This window comes from Tauraco erythrolophus, chromosome 11 (assembly GCF_009769465.1).
Source record: "Tauraco erythrolophus isolate bTauEry1 chromosome 11, bTauEry1.pri, whole genome shotgun sequence".
Classification (NCBI taxonomy): domain Eukaryota; kingdom Metazoa; phylum Chordata; class Aves; order Musophagiformes; family Musophagidae; genus Tauraco; species Tauraco erythrolophus.
The window spans coordinates 16,318,611-16,341,290 of record NC_141475.1 but is presented as its reverse complement, the minus strand read 5'-3'; the positions used below and the strand labels follow the sequence as shown (position 1 = coordinate 16,341,290).

General features: G+C 43.6%; 1 protein-coding gene across 1 annotated transcript in view; it reads right to left on the bottom strand.

Moving 5' to 3' along the window:
* MB21D2 (Mab-21 domain containing 2) overlaps positions 1-20,878 on the bottom strand; it is a 59,873-nt gene extending 38,995 nt beyond the window's left edge. The window contains exon 1 of the mRNA XM_009987639.2: positions 20,668-20,878. Coding sequence (XP_009985941.2) covers positions 20,668-20,878 — 211 coding nt within the window. The remainder of the gene's footprint in view (positions 1-20,667) is intronic.
* Positions 20,879-22,680: the final 1,802 nt, after the last annotated feature.

Sequence of the window (22,680 nt, the reverse complement as noted above, 5' to 3'; positions counted from 1 at the left end):
GGTTCAGCTGTTCAGTTGAGCTTAATACTTCCCTATTATGGGTTACAAAACAGCCAGTTTCTGCTCTTCGGGCTGGATTCCCCAGGCACCACCAGCAGAACACTTCACTTGGACTTCACTCGGACTTCACTCATGTATAAAAGTTTAACGTGACATAGGGTTAAAGTGCTCCGATTTACAACATCAGCAGTAAAGTCCAAAGAGCTGCACTGTTAAGGCACATTGACTGAACTTGATCAAGCACTTCTGCTCTTTCTCAGCACTTCTCAGTCTACATATAAGAAAGTTTTAAACAAACAAATGTGCATTTACAGTGATAGACTTTCAGGCATCTGCCCAGTCCCGTCTCTGGCATGAATCTGTGTATACATCTAGCCTCGAAAAACGTTATTCAGTGGCTTTCTGGTAGACTGCCAAGCGTGACTGCAAAGAGAAAAATAGGTGAGCTAATCACATTCCTATTTATGAAAACAGAATTTCCTCCATCTCAGCAGAAGGTGGAAGGAAATACATTTGGCCAAGAAGATCTCAGTGACCTCTATGCTGATGGTATTTGACAATAAAGGAATATTTGGAGTGGGAGAAGCAGCGTGTAATTTGGGCACAGGCTGTGTATAAGCACCCCTGCATATGAACCAAGCCTACTGCAATCACATTTCTGTGTTCCTCTCATGCTCCTGGGCTGGCAGTACCCAGTTCTGGACATACATCTCCAGTGCCTCCCTGGCCTCATGGCACAAGACCTCTGTGTGCATCCCTCATCCCATCGCTCTTAGACCTTTCCTAAATCAAAGAGACATGGCTGCAGTTACAGACACAGATGGCAAAGCCAGTCCAGAATTTCTACCAAGTTATTCCTTTTCTTAACCCGGCAGCCAACTGAGAGTTCTGGAAGATGTTTTGGCACCAGTTTTAGCTGAATCATCTAGTAATATAAGCCACATCTGTTCCACACACATGATCTGGAAAGCATCTTTTCTTTAGCAATTTCATAGGAGGAGAAGGCAAAATTGATAGCAGCTTGGCTTGTGGCCCGGAGCACACAGCAGACCAAGAGAATCAGCTTTTCTCGTTCAGGCTGCAAAAGGGAAATCAATCCAGTTTCTTCTCTGTAACTCACTAAACCAGCTCAATTATTGCTAGAGACAGTAAGCAAACCCCTGTCAAGCTCCTCAACAGGGGCACTTCCAGAAATGAATAAGACAAGCCCTGAGAGATAATCAGCAGAGATTTTTGCTGAGATACAAAGAGGAGCAATCAAAAAACCAAACAACTGCAAACAGTCCAGTCAATGGTTAAAATGACCCAATGAAAGCTAGTTAACAAAGTAGAAGGCGGCAGAGGACTACTGAAAATGCTTCTGCTACTTATATCCTAAAGACATCTTCAAAGCAAAGATCACAGTTTTCCATTAATTTTGCAAAGACTTGAGTACACTATAGGGCTCCGTCCCCAGCCAAGAACTCCTAGAGGTACTAGCGACATAAACCAAAAGCCTCTGTTTCAACTTGAAATGCTAATTTAAGTATTACTGTCAACCATTAACCTGATACTTGTAGGATGGATTTGCTGGATGTCTATCAGATGAAACAATACTGCTGGTTCATTCTCTGCCAAGACCTCACCAGATAGTATGGGTGCCTCTCTGGCCACAGCACCAGTAGCTACATGAAGATGTCTATCAAGAGAACTTTCTTCCGGGGCAGAAATCTCGGGTAGCAAAGCCAGCTATCATGTTGCCTCTTTTTTGAAGGCTGGCATTTGGAAATCTGGCATGTACAGCCTCGCCTGCGGATATCATAAGATGTATGCGTCTCCTGAAGTCCAGGAGAAAAGACTAAGAGATGGTGGAACCTGAGCTCCTTGCAGAGTGCTCAGTACCATCAGGCACAATACACCATTTCAGACCAGTGATTGAGCTCTAAGCTCTTCAAAAGGCAGATTAAAATTCCTTGTTGCATTGGGACAGAAAGAAACACAAATAAAAAAGAGAGAGATTTAACAGTTTTGCTCACTCACACTCCTCCTTAAAGAAAAGCTGCAAAGAGTTAAATAGAGATTAATAGAGACTGACCATAGCTCAAGTTTTGTCCTCCTCAACCTTGGCTGCATACTTTCAATACCAATGAAGATGTATTAGAAGAAAAATAAAGTGAGAATAGGTAGATAAGGGGATTTCGAAATGATCGAAGCCAAGCACTGCTGTCTTATACTGTCCTTGAAATGGGAAGTGAGAGATCTTTTCAGTGAGAGCACTAGAAGTATAAAAGTGGTATGTCTAGGAGGATTTTAGGTTGCAAAGGTCACATTATGACCTGAATAATAAAAATTTCCTCCTTCTTTTTCTCTTGGGCACTAAAAACAACTAAGCAAACTTGCGAAAAAGAGTCAAACCTTCCATTTGTTTTCCTTCTCCCTCCTCAACCACCATTTCAGTATCTCCTAGATGCAGTCTTCCCTCGTGGCAAGCAGGGTGGTTTTTTTTACTTATATAATGCTAAGGCATAGAGAAAACTGAGCCAGTCTGGACAGGAAATGAAACATGCTATACACTGCAAATCAAAATTACTTCAAGAATAGTCTTATAAACAAAATAGAAAGGCAGGGGTTCACGGAGGGAAAGAGCAAACACCTTTCTAGGCAATTAACAGGACATATCACAATTGGTTTCATAGTTAAGCTGAAAATGAGACTCTATAGTACCATTTTCAAGCTCAGTTCAAGGTGGCAAAGTTTCACATTAAGAAGACTGGTGACTTGGTTAGGCCCTCCGTGTGCATCTGCCTTCTCAACTCTCCACTGTCATGTACAGAGACTTCAGTTTGTCTCACTTACTTGGAAAAGTGCACTTTACAAACCTACAAAACCATCGCAAAATACAGGAACCATTGCTCCATTCATTATGGATCTGCCCTAGAAAGAACCTTGTATAAATCAAGATGCTGAGGCCAGGAAAAGATGAATCAAATATTGAAGAAACAGTGTACATTACACTGATTTAGAAGAGGAAAAAGTCCAATCCTATCCTCAAAGACTACAGTGGAAAGAACTTCATCAGAACATGTGTGAAAGGAGACAAACGCTTTTCTGTTACAAATTGGAGCTAAACCTAAAGCACTGGAAAATCCTCAACTCCTTCATTTCCAAATAAATCTTCCTCTTTTGAGTGTCTATTGTTGCTAGTTCAAGATTCTTTGTATAATGGGACAGGCTAGAAACCTAAAAAATTTAAAAAAAAAACCCAACACCTTCCCTAAAAGCCTCCAAGCTTAACCTCTCTGCAGGAATTAGGAATTTGTACAAAGCATCCTTAACCTGATTACAGTTTAGAAGAATGCAACACAGCAGCAAAGAAAAGGTGGACAAAAAAGAGACCATATGCACATTATATGCCTTATGATACAACCCCACGTACATACCATGAATCACAGTCAGCCAAATGTTTTCATAACTCGTATATTCGTATTCAGCCAGTGCGTACCAATTAGCCATCCTTTCCAAATAGCTAAATACAATAAGTATTTATGGCTAGAGACATTTTGTTTCAAAATAGGCCAATGCAAAATTTGTAACATTGAAGTGATTCAACAAGATACTAGTTTGCAAGTAATCCTGCTGGCCGGGGAGATCAGCGTTCCCGAATTAGTATCATTTTATTATTAGAAAGAAAAGAGCCCTGTTTTTACAAAAAAAAAATCATCATGCAGTTTGGTCCAAGAGTGATCACACCTCCAGATGGATGGAGAAAAAGAGGGAGGGAGGATGGAAGCGAGGTGAAGCTTGAGTGGAAACCCAACCCTGCCTATGAAATGGAAACAACTGGTGCATTTTCACCGGAAGCTGAGGCCAGACAAGTATCTCTGCATCTCCTTGGTCTGCGCAGACAGATGCTGGCAGGGACGATGAAGCTCTCCCTGTGTGGAAGAACATGCTTGTGGTGTGTCAGTCTGGTGGCTCTGCCAGCTGTAACTGCCCTTCTGCTGTTCACAGCACTTCACTACCAAAGCAGACTGTAGTCTGGGTTAGGACTGTGCGGGTACCTCACTTAGGAGTGCTTCTGGCAATTTACAGGTAAAGAAAATACAGATGCTGGGAAAAACAAGTCATAAAAACCCAAGACTGTTTAAATATAAAATAAAACGCAGCAAAGTGCACTCTGTGGCCACAGTAAGTCCCTTAGGAATCATGAGACGCTTCCTGACAGATTGTTGGTAAGCACAGACCGTTTCTCCCTCCTTAGCTAACAGGATCCAGCCCTTCCCACCACTTAAAATTCAATACTGTAAGAGACCATTGACTCCTCTGTACATCGGAAGCAATGGAGGAAGTGAACAAAGCTGCTTTACTTTCCTCTAATCTTTCTCCCTTGTGTGCCTGCACCAGATGGTGCTGAGCTGCAGGTTGGAGGGAGATAATAAACCCAGAGGAAAAAAAAAAAGGGTAATATTAGGTTATAAAAGAGCTGACCTTCAAATATGATGTCAGCTCCTGTTTAATTGATGGGACAGGTCCAGACAGACAGATGCATGCGCACTGGGATGTCCACATTCAGCACCTTCCCTTCTAATACGGGAAGAAGCCATCCGGCAGCGCCGTTCAAATGATCTGTTCAAACTTTACAGGTGTGAGAGGACGTCAGAGTTTCTGTTTACCCTGAGACAGGCAGACCCACTCTGGGAAAGCATTCTTGCTGAAAGTGGTTTTGCTTAATACCCTGGTCCAGTATCACCAGTCTCTACTGATGATAGCCTGCCTCTCCCACTGTAAGCACAGTGAAATAACCCCAGAGTTAGAGAGAACAGATCTTTCAGAGGAGGAAAATTAACAAATATAAGACGGTTTTAAGCTTTTGGCTACTCTGGTCCAGAGCTTTGCTCCCAGCTGCCATCATTGTAAACACTGCTATGAACAGTGGTTTTAAACATTGTGTTGAGGACCAGGGACATCCTGCTTCGGTCAGGCACAAGCTCAGGAAAACTCTGCCGCAACATACAGTAAGCTTTGCAGCCTTTTTTGATACACTGATCTCAAACATTTCCCACCAGCCTAGTGCTGGATGATGATTTTGTATGACATCCAACTTTGGGGTAAAGCAAGCAAAACACACTAAACAGTACTCCTGCTGATGAAAAGGAAAGCCCTGTGCTAGGCTACCAGGACGAAGACGGAGCAATGTGAAAAGCACAGGCCTGCGAGTGGGAAGCTCCGAGTGGCGCTCTGTTTCCTCTGCAAACACATGCAACACAGAACAAGGCATCTCCCACTCCTTAACAAGGAAGTCATCTCCTGCCCACCAGCCACAGCTGTCTTTGCAAGTAGATGAAAAGGCCTTTAAGACTATTAAGTGGTTTGAGAAACATTAGATTCTGGTTTAGTGCTTTTAGTGCTCTCCAGGCAAAGGTGACAGACAACGGCCTCAGCTAGAAGAGCGCACATCTTGTGTCCCACCCAAGGAAGCTGCCTGCATTGTATGCTGAGTCACAGGACTTTATGGCTATGTCTCGACAGTCTCAAGGGAAATCTATACAGAGGCTCCCAAGCAGCAAGGGACAAAGTCACATTGAGTGACAACACTGAACAGTTCAGTATTTATTAGACATGTACAAAACCAAAATAGCTTGCTGTAAGCAGCTCAGTGCTGAAACACTGAGTTTCAGTTTTCTTGCTGCTTCAAAGATGCTTCAATCAGGGAGGAACAAAGCCAAGAGCAAAGCCACTCAATCACTGTGTCCCAGGGGAGTGACTGCACCCAGACACCAATACGAACACCTCTCATTCACATCACAGGCGTACCAGGTCTGCCTGGCTCTACTCTCTACAGCCAGATAGATGCTTGGACGTTGGCCAGCGCACAGGTCCCTCAACAAACTACTGCTTGCTTGTCCTGTGAACAGCCCTGTAACTTGTTACCTTTCTCAGAAATCAAAGGTTGTCACAGGCTGCTGGCAGGGGAAATGTCTTCTCTCAGAAATTTTGCACAGAGCTTGGAACTGGGACAGCAGTGATTTAACATCTACCATTAAAAGCAGTTTAAAATTTAATGGTCAGAGCACAATAAATCCTATGCAGACATTTTCAGCTTGCAAGCCAGGCCATCAGCAGGGCAGAAATAGATTTGCTGCAAGGTACCAAGGAATGATTTTAAATGTATTTTGTAGACAAAACAAACCCTTGATTGCTTCAAACTACAGCTTTGTCCAGAACCTAGATGAGAAGACAAAGGGTCAGGAAAGGAGGTACTCAAGCAACTAATATTTGCCAGTTAAAATAGATGGGACCAAGAAATGAGGAATACGGCAGAACAATGCTGAAGTGTAGTGAAAAACTGGAGCATCATCCTCCTTGGTGCAGAACAGACTAGCAAAACCCCTAAAAATAACCTTGCATTTTCCTCTAGAATCACACTGAGTTCTCATTTGGGTCCAGGTTGTTTCTTATACTGCACTTCGAATCTCAAATAGCTTGAATCACTGCCTCTTTATCAAGTGTGGGGCACTTCATGGCTGCGTTAGTGCTGACAGAGTTCGGATGGGACTCCAAGATGCACTGTTGGGATCTTTCACATGTGCTGGTCACATGGTTGTTCTGCTATGCTGAGGACGCAAACTTCTTTGCCCTCCTTTGTCAGCAGGTTTTCAAAGCAAATAGGAGGACCTTTTACTATCCACCAGAAGTAGAGACAGGAACTGACTAAGGAGGGCATTCCTTCACCTCTTGCTACCATACCTGCTGGAAAACATAAGCACAGACTCAGGCTCCCTCCTGCGCATGACACACACAGAGCAAAGACACACACAACACAGAGCTGTGGACAAAACCAAGCTGGCGGTGGGGCCTGTATGACCAGCTTAGTTCCCATCTTCCTTCCACATGGGTCAACAGAGGACCTCCCACATCCTCCAACAGGAGCAATTCAAGTAGCTGAAGGCTAAAGATGGGGTTGCTTTAGTAGGGAGGGGACATCAAAAAAGAGAGGTTCACATCAGTGATACCAGCTCTATCCTCCCTCAGACTTTCTTCTCTTACCTCCTTAGATCAATTGCCCCTGTAATTTGAGGCAACACATCACTAACTACAGCCTCTTTGATATCCCCATCACTAAAGTTTTGATGCCTTAAAAACAAAGGGATTGGGAGAGGGGATGCAGAAGGGAGAGGGGTGAAGCTGTGCTGTGCCAGGGAAGTGAAGAGCTCTCTCTCCAGGTCTTTGATGTTGGCTCCTGCTGTTCTAATGGAACCTTACCAGGAAAATAAATCTTTAGTTAAAGAATGCTGCAAACAACCACAACAGGGTTTTATCGTGGCAATACCAACCCCACTGCAGCTTCTAAAGCTCTTGGTTGAACAGAGGGTGAGCAGCAGCAACCTCACACAGTGCTGAAGTCCACATTCCTAAAATTCCCCAACGCATGCAGGCATGCTCAGAGAAGGCAATTTAGTGGCTCAGGGGTTATTAGCTGAGAGTTCAGGTTCAGATGTGTCATGGGACAGAGGTCAGCGCATGGATATGGCTCCTGGGCTTTCATCTGAAAAATCTTCAAGTGTTCTCAGAGTAGCACCCTCGGTGTCCTCTCTTCACCCACTATTGCACAAAGAGGTTTTGGCTTGCGTTCCTCCAGTTGTTAGAGCCTGAGTAAGTGCTGTAAGGTCTCAGGCTGGAATGCAGGAGATCCACCCTGCAGCAGCGTCCTGGGAGGTCCCATGAAAAAAGCAGTAAGCAGCTTTCACTCTACCCCTCTGATAACCACTGCAACAGCGCGAGGGAGGAGGATAGTGTTAATGCAGCATGAATCAACAAGCCTGCTTGTTTCTTATTCCAAAGCGAAGACAAAGGTGGGGTTTGTTCAGCTAGGCAGTACAATCAAGCCTTGCAAGGAAGGCAGGAAAAAAAAGTGGGTATTTTTGATTTTGGTTTGGACTGAATTCTTTGAAACCACATGGGCATAGGAGTATTTTATAAAGAAAAGTAAAAAATTGGAAATGGGGAAGAAAAATATTTTTAAGTGCTCTACATCCGTCCAGTAACACTGCTCCTCTGGAGACAAAGGGGACTGTGAGGAGGGGACAAAATGGAGAAAGAAATCCAATGCTTCAAGCCTATTTTATCCTAACTTCAGAACAGGAAGGAGTCACTAAGCATTTCTGAGTTTCAGAGCAGAAGAGAAGTGGAAACAAATATTTGATTTTGGGGTATATTTTAGAAAAAAATATGGCACACTAACACTAAAAAAGCAGAGTTGAAATGTAGCAGGGAAGTCTGGACATAAAACAACAAAACATAAGAGGGAAAGAAGGTCCCTAAATTCCCTATGCTTCCAGCACAGGAACATGTATAACAATTGGAGAAAATGAACTGTGAAGGTAGAGATTTAATTCCTATTATTTGGTCAAAGTTCTCCGACAAATCGGTTTGCTAGTCAAATCACACAATCCTTTTTCTTAAGCTATTCATTGGCAGTGTTTAATAGGAACATTTGCAGTCTTAGACTCTGAGCTGTATTTGGCAGCTACAGTGCTAATAATAAACTGTTGAAATATCTTGCTCTTTCAGCTGACCAACTCCCTTAAAATGTCTTGTGGCAGAAGCCGATGTGCTGTTTGACCAGGAAATTAGTTGTCTTGGAGACATCTTCACATACAACAGCAGCTCAGTCAGTCACTTTGAGTGATGCCACCTAGCAATCTGCACATTAACTTCAAACAGAAAATGAGGGTATCAAAGCCCCTGAAAGAGAAATCACCACCTGCAAGAAACATGCTGTTCTTCTCCCATACGCTGTTAGCTGAAGAGAAAGCTGTAGCAAGATGAGAGTTTTGATCTCAAAATGCGTTGCTACCTCCCTGCATAATTAGGTCACTAAGAGGCAAATGGTGTTCCTGTTCATACAACCATTTATATGAAAATTATTATCTATGCTGTTTTTTCAGAATCAGTTTCAGGTCAAACATGCAGGCATCACTTTTTTAAAAGAAAGTTACCAAAAGGTTAGATGAAGAGGCAATCAACAAGTGCCACCACCCAGTTAAAACTAAACCTCATAGACTAGAAAGAGGGCTATAACTACAAAGCACATGGGCAGTTCTACAACATCAGGCATCAGCTTACAAAGACCACCATATAGTTATTTCCAAGGTAAACCACTAAACCCAGGTTATTATGTGACCTGATAAAAAAAGATGCATATCTTCTAGTCACCCTAATGGAATGCTAAAAAGAGGTGCTATTCTCACAAATAAAAATTAGAACCAATCCTGTCCAGCTCAAAGATACAGACAGAGACGCATCAAACTCCCCTCATCAGCTCTACACACACACACACACACACACAAAATGCCAAAGCAAAAAGTGAGTGAAAGGCTAGACAAATCAGGTCATCAGCCAATGCATGAATTACTCCATGTCTGGGATTCAGGATTGTGAACAATAGGACATAATGTCTTTAACCGCCCTCAAAAAACATCTCTTATCTGGCAATAGGTCTTCTGTTGGGCTTTCTCCTGCCCCAAGAGACAGACTGGTACTCTAGCAGGTGCTGGGTCTAGTGCAACATAGACCAAAGCCTTGCACCAAGCATCCTCAATTCTCTTCAGCACATGGTCTGATGATCCAGCACAGTTAGAACTGACATGTTTATTGCCCTTCTGAGCCTTGAGATCCACTAGAGATGGCGTTCCCCCAAGGCCTTATGCAAGCACAGAAAGATGCACTTAATGCATCGACATCTTTGCTCACTCGGTGGCTTCTGAAACCACAAATCTGTTAACTGTCGATCTGCATATTTGCCGCACAGAATGTACAGGCAAGTCTCCTGCATAATTTGCTTAATAGTACCACATATGACTTCAGAGTACTCCAATTTCTGTGTAAACAGGGGTACATGCAAAGGCTTAAAAACTTCAGGAGGAAAGACACTGTCTTTGTACAGAATATTCCTACCAACAGCTCCACTTAAGGGGAAAAAGAAAAGCCTTGTCCCAGCTGTAATGAAAGGTGTCCCTGGGCAGCAAGAAGACTAGCTTTGCTCACAGAATATTTGCATCTCAGCTGAATTAGTTAATGTGTGTTGAACACTCTGAAAATTATGAAGTGGTATATAAATGCTAAGGATTGTTATTTATTATTGTCTTGGTGCACAACAGCGGAAACTAGTGCCATTTACAGACAAGAACTAAGAACAACAGGAGGTCTATCGACATGCTGTGGGTCTGGGGATTTTGTTCATCTGTCTCCCTCACTCCTGTTGCCCTCAGACAGAATTCTCTTCCATAGGACTCCTACAATTCTCGCTGAGCAGGGCTGGCCTCGGCTCAGTGAAGCCTGTCACAGTGGAACAGCTCTGCCAGGAGGGGATGAGACCTCCACCTGCGGACCTAGGTTATATCCCTTCTCAACAGCACTCTCCTACACTCCAAAGCAGTGCCATCACTGCCCTTGAACAGCAAATGTTTTCCACCTAAATTATTTGTTTGGGGCGGAGTAAGACAGAAAGTAGAATAAAATAAAGGCACACACACATTCAAGGTAAAGAAAGGGTTCATTAAAAAAAGTTGAGAACTCTGACATACACAAGCACAATAGAGTGATTCATCTACGCAGTGATGTCTTACAAGACTGGTCTCAGCACAAGAGCAGATTTTTAGACACCGATTTCTTTACCTGCATTGTTAAGAAGTAGCTTAGATAAAAAGATGATTCTAAACCTCCTGTCTGCAGCTTGGGTGAAGGAGTGAGAAGGATTATCTAGTTTTTTAAGTAAGTCACAAGTGCCTTATGTTTCCAGAACCAGAATTTAGGTTTAAGAAGATCAAAATAACTTTTCTTTAACTTTGATTTTCCAGACTAACTTGTAACTTAACTCTGCAGCTCTGATAATGTGCAAATAGTTGTTAAGTGCTTACATAGAACATATGAATGCCTTCCCAAGATAATTAAAAGAACTGCACAGACATAGTTATTCTTTGATATTACAAGCCTGTGTCAAAGCAGTTATTTTCAGTATAACATCGCTGCCTCAACTGAATGTTTTGCACATTCATAAAATTCACAGGATATTGGGAAAAATTGGAGGTACAGGGTCAAGCATTTACAGACAACTTAGCACATAAAACAAGCCTCTGATAGGGGCTCAGTCAAATTATAATAGCTCCTTTTTCAGAATACTGCACTTAGATATGCATTACAGCTTGCCAGGAAAAAACACCAGGCGCTTAATTCAGAAGGTGCAGCTTGTTCAGAGACATGCTGCACTTGCAGAGAGACTTGCATTCCTCTTATTTTCCTCAAGTTACTGATTGCTTAGCACATGGTTGGCCTATTGTCTATGAAATATGGACATTTCAGCAACTCAGGCTTTGAGGGCCTAATATCAAGGGGCCAATATCAATACCTGATCTGCCATTCAGCACACTGTATGCAACTTTCAAAAGGCAAATTTCAGGGACAGAAGGCAACAGAGCCCCTGAAGTGTTGTTACAGTGACATTCCCTCCTCTATTTGCAGAGCTGCAAATTGTTTTATGAACACCATTCAACTAAAAGTTTAAAATAAACAGCAATTCACTGTCCATGCTGGAACACAAGCAAGCTCTGCTGGTTGTATCACAAGGGATAAGCACTGGAGAGCAGCCGTACAGCTATCTCCGTGTACAAATCTGCATCCATACCCAGGCTTCAAAATCATACATAACAAAGAGCAGTGGGTTTAGGCACCTCTGAATCAATAAAACCACCCCGCTCTGTATGCTGGCAAAGGAAGAACTGTATTTAGAAGATTAGGGTATTGCCCCATCCTCCCAGGACAAGCCTTATTTCATCTGAATGCAGTCAGTTAGCTCCTTTGTTTGCAATCAACTCCAGATTCCTCAGTGCAGTGCGTCAGGCAATCCTGTACAAGCACAGTCAAGAGTGGCAATGTACAAAAAAAGTTTATACAGATTGGTTGCAAAGTACCTGCAAGAGCTTGCAAGCTCCTGCAAAATGCCTTCTAGAACAGGATCCTGTCCCACTGAGCTAGGGACAGAGATTAGAGTTATCAGCTTTGACACTCAGCAGGAATGTGTCACAAAGGATTAAATCATTATATTATGAAGTGTCAGCAAACGCAGCTTTCCTGCTGCTCAACCATCAAGTTGTACATTAATTAGTGAGGTACAAAACAAACATGAAATATCTCCAAGCATCTGCCTGTGGATCAGGCCCAGCCAGAGCTATTAGCACAGGATTCATTTCCAAGAGGAGTCATCCAAAGCATCACCAGCTCTTCAAGTGATCCATTAAAATGCAAAGAGTAGAGGTGCTGAAGGGAAAAGCACAGAAGCTAATTGCAATGTTTGTCTTAGCATTTTTGATAGCTGTTTGATACAACTTTTTTCCTCACAACCTCAGCACTTGATTTTCTAAACAAGGTCATGTATGTACTACTGAATAAAAACATCCTTCCTTGAGAGGTGTGGTGTAGCATCAAAACATGAACAGGAGAGGTGGGATAACACATTTTAGAACAGAAAAAGCGCACAGCCCAACAGACTATGCAGTAAAGCAAGAACCGACTTTGTTGTTTCTAGATGCAACAGCGAGTGTTCTCTAGCTGCTCAGCAGTTCTGGACCAAATCATTTATGAACTCTCACTCCATCAGTGGGTGGAAGAAATTCCGCATGGTCAGACTGCAAGCCACAGCAGAGAAGACCTAAGCAGACCAACGACATCCCACACATAAACCTCTACTCTCCATCTAAATCATGACCTTAGAAAGCTGTCATCAGTAAAAAAAAAAATAAAAAAATATTCTCTGCCAATTCCTTATGGCTATCCCAGCAGGATTTATAGCTTTGGCCACGTCTTGTATTTTCCCCTTGCTTTCTGTCCCAAACTGCTGCCTTCTACCACTTAGCATTGCCTGACTGCGAAATTACATCAGTATGCAGAGTGTGGCCAGGATGCATTCTTTAAACTAATTTGTCCCAATTTTGCTTTGGGATCCCTTCAGTATAAAATAAGATTACTTGCTAGAACTGCCTAACTGGGTCAGGTTGTAACCTCTCTCTCAGAGGCTGAACTGTACTTGATGTTGAAGCCACTAGATCACACCCAATGACAGAGCAACCATTTGCCTTCACTATTTAAATACTTTCTGAGGCTAGACTCTCAAAAACAGACTTCCTTTTCCAACTTCAGTCTCAGAGGGTTGCATGGTCAAACCAACCTGTCATGGAGAACAGCAACACCACGATGTTCCACTATTCTGGTACCACCCCATCTTTCACAGACTGCTGAAGCGCAGGAGGTAAGGAAGGTTTCTGGTAGTACCGAGGTCCCATTACATATCATTATATCCAGAAACTTGCACAGGTCTGTATAAATTTGGAGGCACCTCGGAATGGAACATAGGTCTGGAGTGTCCTGACTCAGTGTTTTACCTACAGTGATTTTCTTAGGGTGAAATGGATGCCACTCACCTCCTGTTCTACCTGCTGAATCCACCTAGTGCTGTGCAAACTTCTGCCTGCAGCCCTAAATGTGAGTGGGTGAACGTAGCTACCACTGCTGTTTCAAAGACATGGATACTATGAACCTTAAAGTAATTAATCACCCCCACTCAGTGGTATGCAAATTGTACTTTAGACACCAGCATGCTTGTAACAAATGCATTAACAACCTTCTAATTAAATGCTTTAAATTACATGAAAATCATACTGTCTGACATGAAATATAATGCATTAACAGGATTGTTGTAACTTCCTTAGCATCAACTGTTTATTAAAAACACAAAAGTCAAATATGTTGGGGAGAAGGGAATTTATCTTCCTCAAACTGAATGCTACAGCATATGTTGATTCTCTTACAAACAGTAAGTCACTGAAATTGTGCTTTGAAAGAACTGCAGAAAGTTTATCTAATGTAGAAGTACATGATTCAGAGACCTGACAGGTTGGCTGAAGTACTAAGGCACAGATTAACCCACTCAGTCCAGGACAATCGTTATTTGCAGTAAAAGGGAATGCAAAAGAATGGTAGAAATGAAAGCAATCAGTGGAGTTCTCTTTACTAACGAGTGCAAAATCCATAGCAGCATCTGTCAATTGGAACATCAGCTACTGCTGAAAGATTTATTTTGAATGTCTCATAAGCTGCCTTCCAGTTGCATTAGCAAAAAAGAAGCCAACCCTCATATTTTTGTTAGTCAGACAGTAACACAGACAGCTTTGTGCTAATAGAAGTCATAAACCTTCACTGGATATAAAATCCATAGTTAAGATGGGGAACCTGTGAAACATGGCTGCAAGTTCCAATAAAGCTACAGTTCAGTCTCCTGAACTCACATCACACGACTAGCGATCAGAACAAGGCTTGGGCAAATAACTTGAGACATTCACCTAAAGGTCATTTTTCAGCTCTCTCACCCTTGCTCCCATGCAGGCACACTCCTCTTTTTTCAATAAGGGAATTTCTGTGAGTACAACATCCAAAGCTGCCTTCTGCTTTAGCTCCCATGCTAGGTCCTCTGCTTTCCCAAGGAAAAAAGCAGGGCAGATATCTGTCTCTGCTTCCCCAGAACTTCATCTACTCTACTGCTTGTTTCACACCCCAAAGACAGACAAATTAAGGAAAGTCTAAATGTAATATCGTATGTTGTGGAGATGAATGGACCGCTTCTCTCAGTGCAGAGGATATCAGGGAAAGCTACTGATGAGCAGAATTAACGGTTTTTCTTTTGAGATATGGAACTTAAGGTATACCAGCTGTAAGTTGCTAAAGGAAAACCTGGCTGAGGAGGTATGTCACCCTACTTAATGAATTCAATTCTTAAGCCTCTTTTTTAATAGCAAATGAGCTACAGCTCTTGCTTCTTAAGTTAGTTTCATACACTAGCATCACCCAGCCATAGGTAATGGACTCAACGATGGGTCACTTCTCTTAGACACAAAGAGAGTTAAGAGGTCTATGCCAGAGCCTCTACCTGCAGCTGCCACCACAGGGTCTCACACAGGTATGTCTGGAGGTGCAGTTGTCATCTCAATCACTGTTCACAGCATCATGCTGAAGCAGCCCTGGCAAATGAAGCCCCCCTGACTGGAGGTGAGAGCTAATCTCTTGGTGTTTACCACATTTCTTCCTGGCACTTTCTCACCTAACCGATCCTGCAGAGTACAATCAGCTAGGGTCTGACCTGGAACCAATCCTGCAGAGTACAATCAGCCAGGGTCTGACCTGGACCGAGAACGCAGGAAAGGGTTTCAGAGATGTGCCTGGGAAATCCATCTTTGTAGCAAAAGGACTATGACATGCACAGGGGAAACAGCGTACCTGTCAAGACTCAAGAAAAGATGCAAAGTTTTAGCTGTACAGGAAATGGTTAAAGCCAGCAGGAACGTGGCATTTGTCAAATAAAAATTAAGAAAGACAATCCCAACTATCCAAAAAACTTGCACAGCTTGGAGATTCTCTTTGAGAAGTCCAGGCAGGACAAGACTATTACATCCTGAGTCTCCTCTAGACTGGTCTCTGCGTATGGACTGCTCTGGGTCTCTGAGTACATATTCGTCTTACAAATTACCAAGGCTATAATAAAACATGTCCTCCAGCCTTCCTGAGCAATGTTGTACTTGTCTTTAATTTAGCTTCACCTATAAAAATAGCCAGTGGACTAAAAGAAAGTTGAACAACTGGTTTCTGACTAGAATTGCTCCGAATGTTTTAGCATTCATGCCAAAGTCATGTGGAAGAAAAAAGGAAAAGTCAAAAACCCAACAACTCACGTATCCTAGCTACCATCCTCCACTATAATTATAAAATTGCCCTTAAAACATAATTGCATAATTGGGCTTGGCATGTATTCACCCAAATCTTTTACAAATATTTCCACAGACTGAAGGAACAGGCGGTGGGCAGCCTGACAAGCCTGCCATGAGAATTTGTGCCCTTAGGACATGTTCCTAGCTATTACACTAAATACTTTGCATCACAGCCTAATGTTTCAAAACAGTAGTTGAGCAAGTGAAGTACCAGCATGTTAAAACCAATTGAGAGAGAGATTTTTTCAAGCTATTTTCACTGCACACATGGAGCAGCAATCGCTTTGAACAAAGAGACAGAGGAGGCTACCGATCCTTTTTAACTAGTTACATAGAAAGAATCCCCAGTTAGATGAAATTGGTTGACTTCTGGTAGCTACAACCAAAGAGAAGCTACCAATGCCTTGCTAGGTTACTTTACCAGCGTAGCACCCTATCCCTTACAAAAAAAAAAAACCACAAACACAAGACAAAACCCCCACAACCTCAAATGCAAATACAGAAACATGCAGCCTGCAGGGAGAGGAGACCCAACAGAAGCCAGAAATGAAATCTGCAATACAGTAAGGTTGTTTTTAACAGCTGTGCATTATGCATTCAGCAGCACAGGGAATGCCAGCAGGGAGCCTTTATTAACATAGGCCTCGGACTACAGTGTGCTTCTATCATGATTGGCCTCTCTTGAGAAAAGGCGAACACACACAAAAGACTTAACCCTAGAGAGATCGCTCCAATCCTGTTGCTATTTCATCAGCTCGACACCACAACAGAAACCAGAGAATTTCCATGATGTATCATAGACAAACAGGTAACGCTTCCAACAACGCCTCAATTCTAATCTACAGTAGAAGGTTTCATCAGCAAGTTATTCCAGGTAGGGAAAGGGAGAAAAAAACACCGCACAAACCCGCACAACGGAGTCACGCTACCACTGTTGTTCTGCTATACAGACCTCGGCTACAGGGGAGGACCACGAAATGCTTCTCTTGTAGAAGATGCTAATAAAAGCGAGCTGTTGTCAGGACACCTGTGTTCTCAGCACAGCAATCTGCACCTCCACTGCACGCATTTTAGGGGCCCGAGAGTCCAACGAACAGTTGGAAGCCTTGCTACAGATTCAGGGGCCCAGCACAGTAACTCACTCCATTTGGGAAGCTGGTATTGGCAGCAGCAGCAATTTTTTGTTGATGACAGCTCTGCCTCCACTACGAGACTTGCCTCTATCAGAAACACTTGTTAGCACACCCAGCTCAGCACCTGGCAGACATGAGAGAAAAAGGAAATGCTCTCAGAACAGGCTCACCACCTCTCCTGTATCAGGTGCTAATACAAGCACTCTAGAGGTCTTGTCAACAGCTATAAGTGGTAGCTGGCAGTAAATCCTCAAAGTGTGGCCTGTCCTGGTGAGCAGCTCCAGTCCTCTCCTGCAGAAGTGAGATGCAACCACTGAAGTGACAAAAACATACACTAGAGGCCTTAAAAAAAAAAAAAAAGGCCACTTTAGCACCAATTTAAACCAGTCCTTCCCCTGATTTGGGGGGGCCAGAGGGCAATGAGAGGAAAGAGAATGGCACGAAATGTTCTGAGTATCCCTCTTGACTGTACAGAGAAGAAGTCTCATGATAGGAAAGGGAAACCAACCTGAAGAGCTTGAAAACTGCTCTAGATCACTGAACACCAGTGTGTGCCTAGAATGGAGGAAATAGTTCTGCATCATCTGTATTTATTCATACCTCATTGCTCTTTTATTTTCTTCTCCTCTTGTTAAGAAGTAAAAGACAAGAGTCAGTATCCCTAATAACATGGTCTAGTTTGAGGCAGCAATAGCGCTAGAAATTTCAAGGGGCTGTTTAATATGCAATGTTCTAGTTCCCAAGAGCATAATATATGGCTTTTTTTAAGCCTAGTGTATCTGTGCATTACAACACTTTTTTATGTAGGTGCTGAACAGAAAGAGACAGGGAGTGTTTATTAAAGAAGTTTCCTGGAAATATTTGTACTAGAGACAGTACTCTCTATGCCAGGTACCCCTAAAAGATTTTGTAATAATAGTGCTATGCACCTCTCCTCACAATAGCAGCAAGTGCTTTAAAAATCAAAATATCATTGACTTCAATATCATCACTAGATAAAAATACTCCTTAATCACTCTTTAAGCACAAAAAAACGCCAAAACAGCATCATAGGCAGAGTAAGTAATTAGCTCCTTTCACAACTGGCAGGCAGAGACTTGGTCTCTCAGTCACTCCCAACCAGCCTGCTGCCCAGAACGAGACTGTCTTTTCTCCACTCATTTTCTTGATTAATACAACCTTCCTCTCCTTTGTGGCTCAGTTATACCCGTATCAAAGAGACAAGCAATGATGAGGCACAGCTCAGTGCGAGTACAAGAGGTTATCAGCAAAGGCACCAAATGACACCTGTTGTTTCAGTGTTTCACCTATATGTTTGCAAGACCATATGGTCTTAGTGACTATGAATGTGATGTCCAGGAATTGTCCACTTTCAGCAAATACTCGCTCCTCCCACCAGATAGGCAGGTCATTTACAGTCCTATTCTAAAGCTTGGGGCACAAGATTTTGGACAAAGGCATAACACGCAGTATCTCTCCCTAATTTTATCATAGCCCAACTCTTGAGATCTCCCAGAGCTCCATCGCTAATAGCCAGGGCAAGACAGTACAGATGAAAAAGAGTTAATATAAATAGAAATTTATATTAAGAAAAGATCTGACCTAGAGGGCAAGCCATGCTGAGTACAAACATCTGAGAAGCCACACAAAGTCTCCTCGCCTATCATTCATCCACCAATTACGCACCAATGTAATTAAATCAGGAAGGCTACGTTTAATTTTCCTATCATCACCCGATGAGATAAGAGCAGTACTATGTATGGGAGGAATCAGGCACAGGGGAAAGAGCTATTTATTAATAAGTTAAATCCTTTTAGATTTAAGAGCCTGTCTGGCTAAGAAGGTTCTTGATCCACAAACACAACCTCTGGGTCTAATGAAGACAAATGAGACACCCCATCTCCATTTCTGTCCTGGGCTTGATCCTTAAATCTCTTTTTTTTTTTTTCAGAAACGAACCTCATTGAAAATGGTTAGGCATAACTTAAATAGAAAGACAGGTTTTGTTTAAACCCTGTTTTTAGTCTACACATTTAAAACTGAAGAACACTCATCTCCCAGACATTAGATTAAGTCACATGAATTTACGTTATTTCTAAACAGCCTAAGGCGGCTCCCTGTTTTCATGAACACCAAGGCATTAGGGTGCGTTTGCAAAAATACAAGGGATGCTCCAGCCCGTTCTCCCGTGTTTCTTCTGTTGCCTTCTCCTGCATGAGGCAGGAAGAAATGCCGTGGTTCCTGTCCGCTGGAAAGACTAGCAATGCTTGGACAGGATCACATGAAGCTTTCTCTACTTGCTAGCCACACACCCAGAACTGCTGCTCTGGCTGTTTTCTCTCCACTCTTCTTTGCTTCACCCCATCCAGTGCTGCTTCTGCAGCCAGTTATTTAAAGCCTTGATTGAAAAATGTAACAGATCTTAATAGTGGATGACTTCCACAGGATCGACTTTCTGTAACAAAAATCCTACAGGCTTTGATGCAACCATGGCTTCAGCACATCATTTTTTTTTTTTTAAACAGGAAGGGAAAATATTTATAACAGCAACTATAAATATACATGCTACTGACTTTTCAACTTGTTGTCCTTGTTCTCAAGCTAAATTTAGTCTGCTATATCCTGTTCAGCCCTTGGTGAAAAAGCAATAAACACACAAAATTGTGCAAATCTCACAGCAGGCAATTATACTTACCCAGGTACCTTACAAGGTAACCAGATGGACAGACAGTTTCTCATTTAATGAGTGTAGGTATGCTCATGGCTATAGAGGAAGTGGTCTATTACAATGATTACCCCCCCAATACAGAAAATAATTACTATTGCAATAGGATAGCTCTGTGCTTCTGAATGAGAAAAGTGACGTAGATTATTCACAGTGTACATGTAGCCCATACACTTGGTTTGTGCCAAATATGCTTCGTATGTGCACCTTCGAGCTACAAAGAACCATTCGCTGGCCACACCTACTGTTTACCCATGCTCTCATTTTACATGAAAAAATGTTTGATTCAAACCTGGATGACTGATTTCGAGGTGCAGCCCGCAAGTTAAAGAGCATCCTTTCGTATCCTGAAGGCTCTCATTCGCGTGAGTGATTTCTTAGTCAAAGCAAGGTAAATATTTAACAGGAACTGACTACCTAGAGAATCAGAGTTGTTAGTCATTCCGCGGGTAATCTTAAGAAGCCTTAGTCATGCCAGAGCCCAGGTGATTTCTGCAAGGGCCAACACATGTTTCACCCTGGTTTAAGGATCCCTGCCCGCGATTCAAAGTTTTAGGCAGATGAGGACTCCCTCGCCACAATCTGACTCGCTTCACTCGCAGCAAGTTTTGCAACCTAAGCAAGAAACGCAGTTCAGAGGATGCTCTTGTGTAAGCATCAGCCGGTCTAATAACCAAAATAAGACGTCCAGGAAAAAATATCTGTGTTTCCTACAGCCTGCAGAGTTGGGGAGAAAAACAATATAGGTTCAGGCTCGGCGTGTTTCTCGGGCATCGGCCAGCTCTGCGACCCAGCCTTTCCTCTATGCTTATAAATACATCGCTGCTAAAGGCTAGGTGGATAGGGTAGGAAAACAGTTTTCTCGGGGTGAGATCCGCCCGGCGGCCGAGGACTCTCAGCTCGGCGCGCCCGCGGCTCGGGAAAAGGGTCGGCCCGGTGCCGCACCGTCGGGGAGCCCTGCCGCGGGGTCCCCAGTCGGCATCGCCACTGCGCCCGCCCCGCACGGTCCCTGCCCTACCCAGCATGGAGAAGATGAAGTCCTTCGCCGTGTGGATCTCCAGGGCTCGCTGGTCGTCGTACTCCCTCTGGTCGTGTTTGGTGAATTCCTGGATGAGTTTATTCAATTCCTCCACCCTGGCTCCCGATCGGAAATCCAGCTCCGGGAAGGGAGGCTTGCTGTTGGTGCCGGCGGACCCTGCCTTGCTGGCGAGAGGCGCCGCCATCTTCATGCAAGAAAAAAAAAAAAAAAAAAAAAAAAAAAACAAAAACGGAAAGAAAGGAAGAGAGAGGGGGGAAAAAAAAGGAGGGGTTTGCAACGTTGCAATGGAAAAATGCAAGCGGCGCCGCAGCGCAGCGACAAGCCCGGGCGCGGAGGCTGCCTGCGCGGCGCGGGGCCCGGGAGGCGCGGAGCGGCGCCGCGCGCCGCGATCAACAAGCGGCCGCGCGGGCTGAGCCCCCGCCCGCCCGCGGCACCGCGGAGCCGCCCGCCCGCCGCCGCGCTGGGGGGCCGGGCCGGAGCGGAGCGGAGCGGGGGCCGCCTGGGCCGCGGGGGGGTTTGATCCTCTGCCGGCGTCGCGGCGGGCGGGTGCTGAGGCTGGAGCCAGACCTCTGGCTTAGGATAAAATTCGTTTGGGTTTGGTTGGTTTTTTTTTAATTTAATTTTAATTTTAAACTTCAGCAAAAGCCTTGTCCTGCAAGTGGGTTAATAGCCGGCTGGGAGCTCTTCTCCTCCCACACACTCCCAAGGCATTTTACGTTTATTCCTTTTTTGCTCCATAAGATATCCTGAATATTGTTTTTTTATATATGTACATATACGAATTAAGTTTATCGTATGTCTTGGAAGCAATGACCAAGATAAAGTATTCTCTCTGCTGTCCTTGAGACCAACCCTGCCTAGAAGCTCCTGGGAGCTACACAGACAAAGGGTGGGAGGGGAAATAATATCTCAGAAGGCTTGCTTGAGGTCAAGCAGCCCGTGGCAAGGAGCCCAGACCTCTGATCTCCATCCATTCCCCCATCATCAAGACTACATGCTTTTGTTCTGTATATATTTTTAATGCCTTCTAACTTTTCAACCTGGAGTGGTTTTCTCCCTTTACTCTGATCTTCTGTGCCTTGTCCCATCATAGAACATACATAGCACAATCCATTATTTACCTTAGTGCATCCACTGGAAGAACTGTCTGTCTTCCTGCCCAGGGAGTGTACAAATATATCATGTTAGCCTTCTACAGGGCATTTCAGACACTATGGCACTGATGCAAACTGCTTGGATATGTATTATCCTCTCAAGATTCTTGGCAGGAAACAAAGCTCTCAGCTCAGTCCCAGACTACGGTAAAACGTGTTTACCAAAATTAAGCATGAGGAATTTGGAGGAAAAAACAGGAAGGTGGAACTAAGCCCAGTATGAAGAGGTTACAGGCTGGTTTCCCTGGTGCATAGTAAACACAGTTGCCAGTGTTTAGACTTGAGATCAGCAATGTGGCTTGGTTCCTCTGGACTACGAATCTTGATCAGAAATGGGAGTTCAGCACCTCATGCAGTGGGACCTTATCTGAAGCAAGAATGAAAATCAAGGGTAGCTTCAGACCCTGTAGCAGAAACCACAGCCTATTCAAAGGAGAACAGGTGATGCCTCTGGCTTTGTCTGGTATCTACTTAAACAGCTTCTGAGGGCACTGATATGCTCATTATCTACAAAATGATGTCCCAGAGGTAAAGGTAGGAGCGCGTGTGTGTGCATGCACATGCCCTGCGCTGAGTACACAGGCCCTATTGTGTTCAGATACTGCTCACAGCCAGCTCTGACATACATCGGCTTCATTCAGTGTCTGAGCCTTGGTGATCAGCTGCACTGTCACATGAACCTCTGACTGGCACCATGTTTGACTTCCACCAAGCACCTTTCCTTCATCTTTTCCCCAGCAAAGCCTACAAATAAAACCAATTCACTGATAGCATTAACATAATGTGGGATCTGACTTGCAGAAGAGCAGTCAGCAGTGTCCAGTGGTGGTGGCCTGCC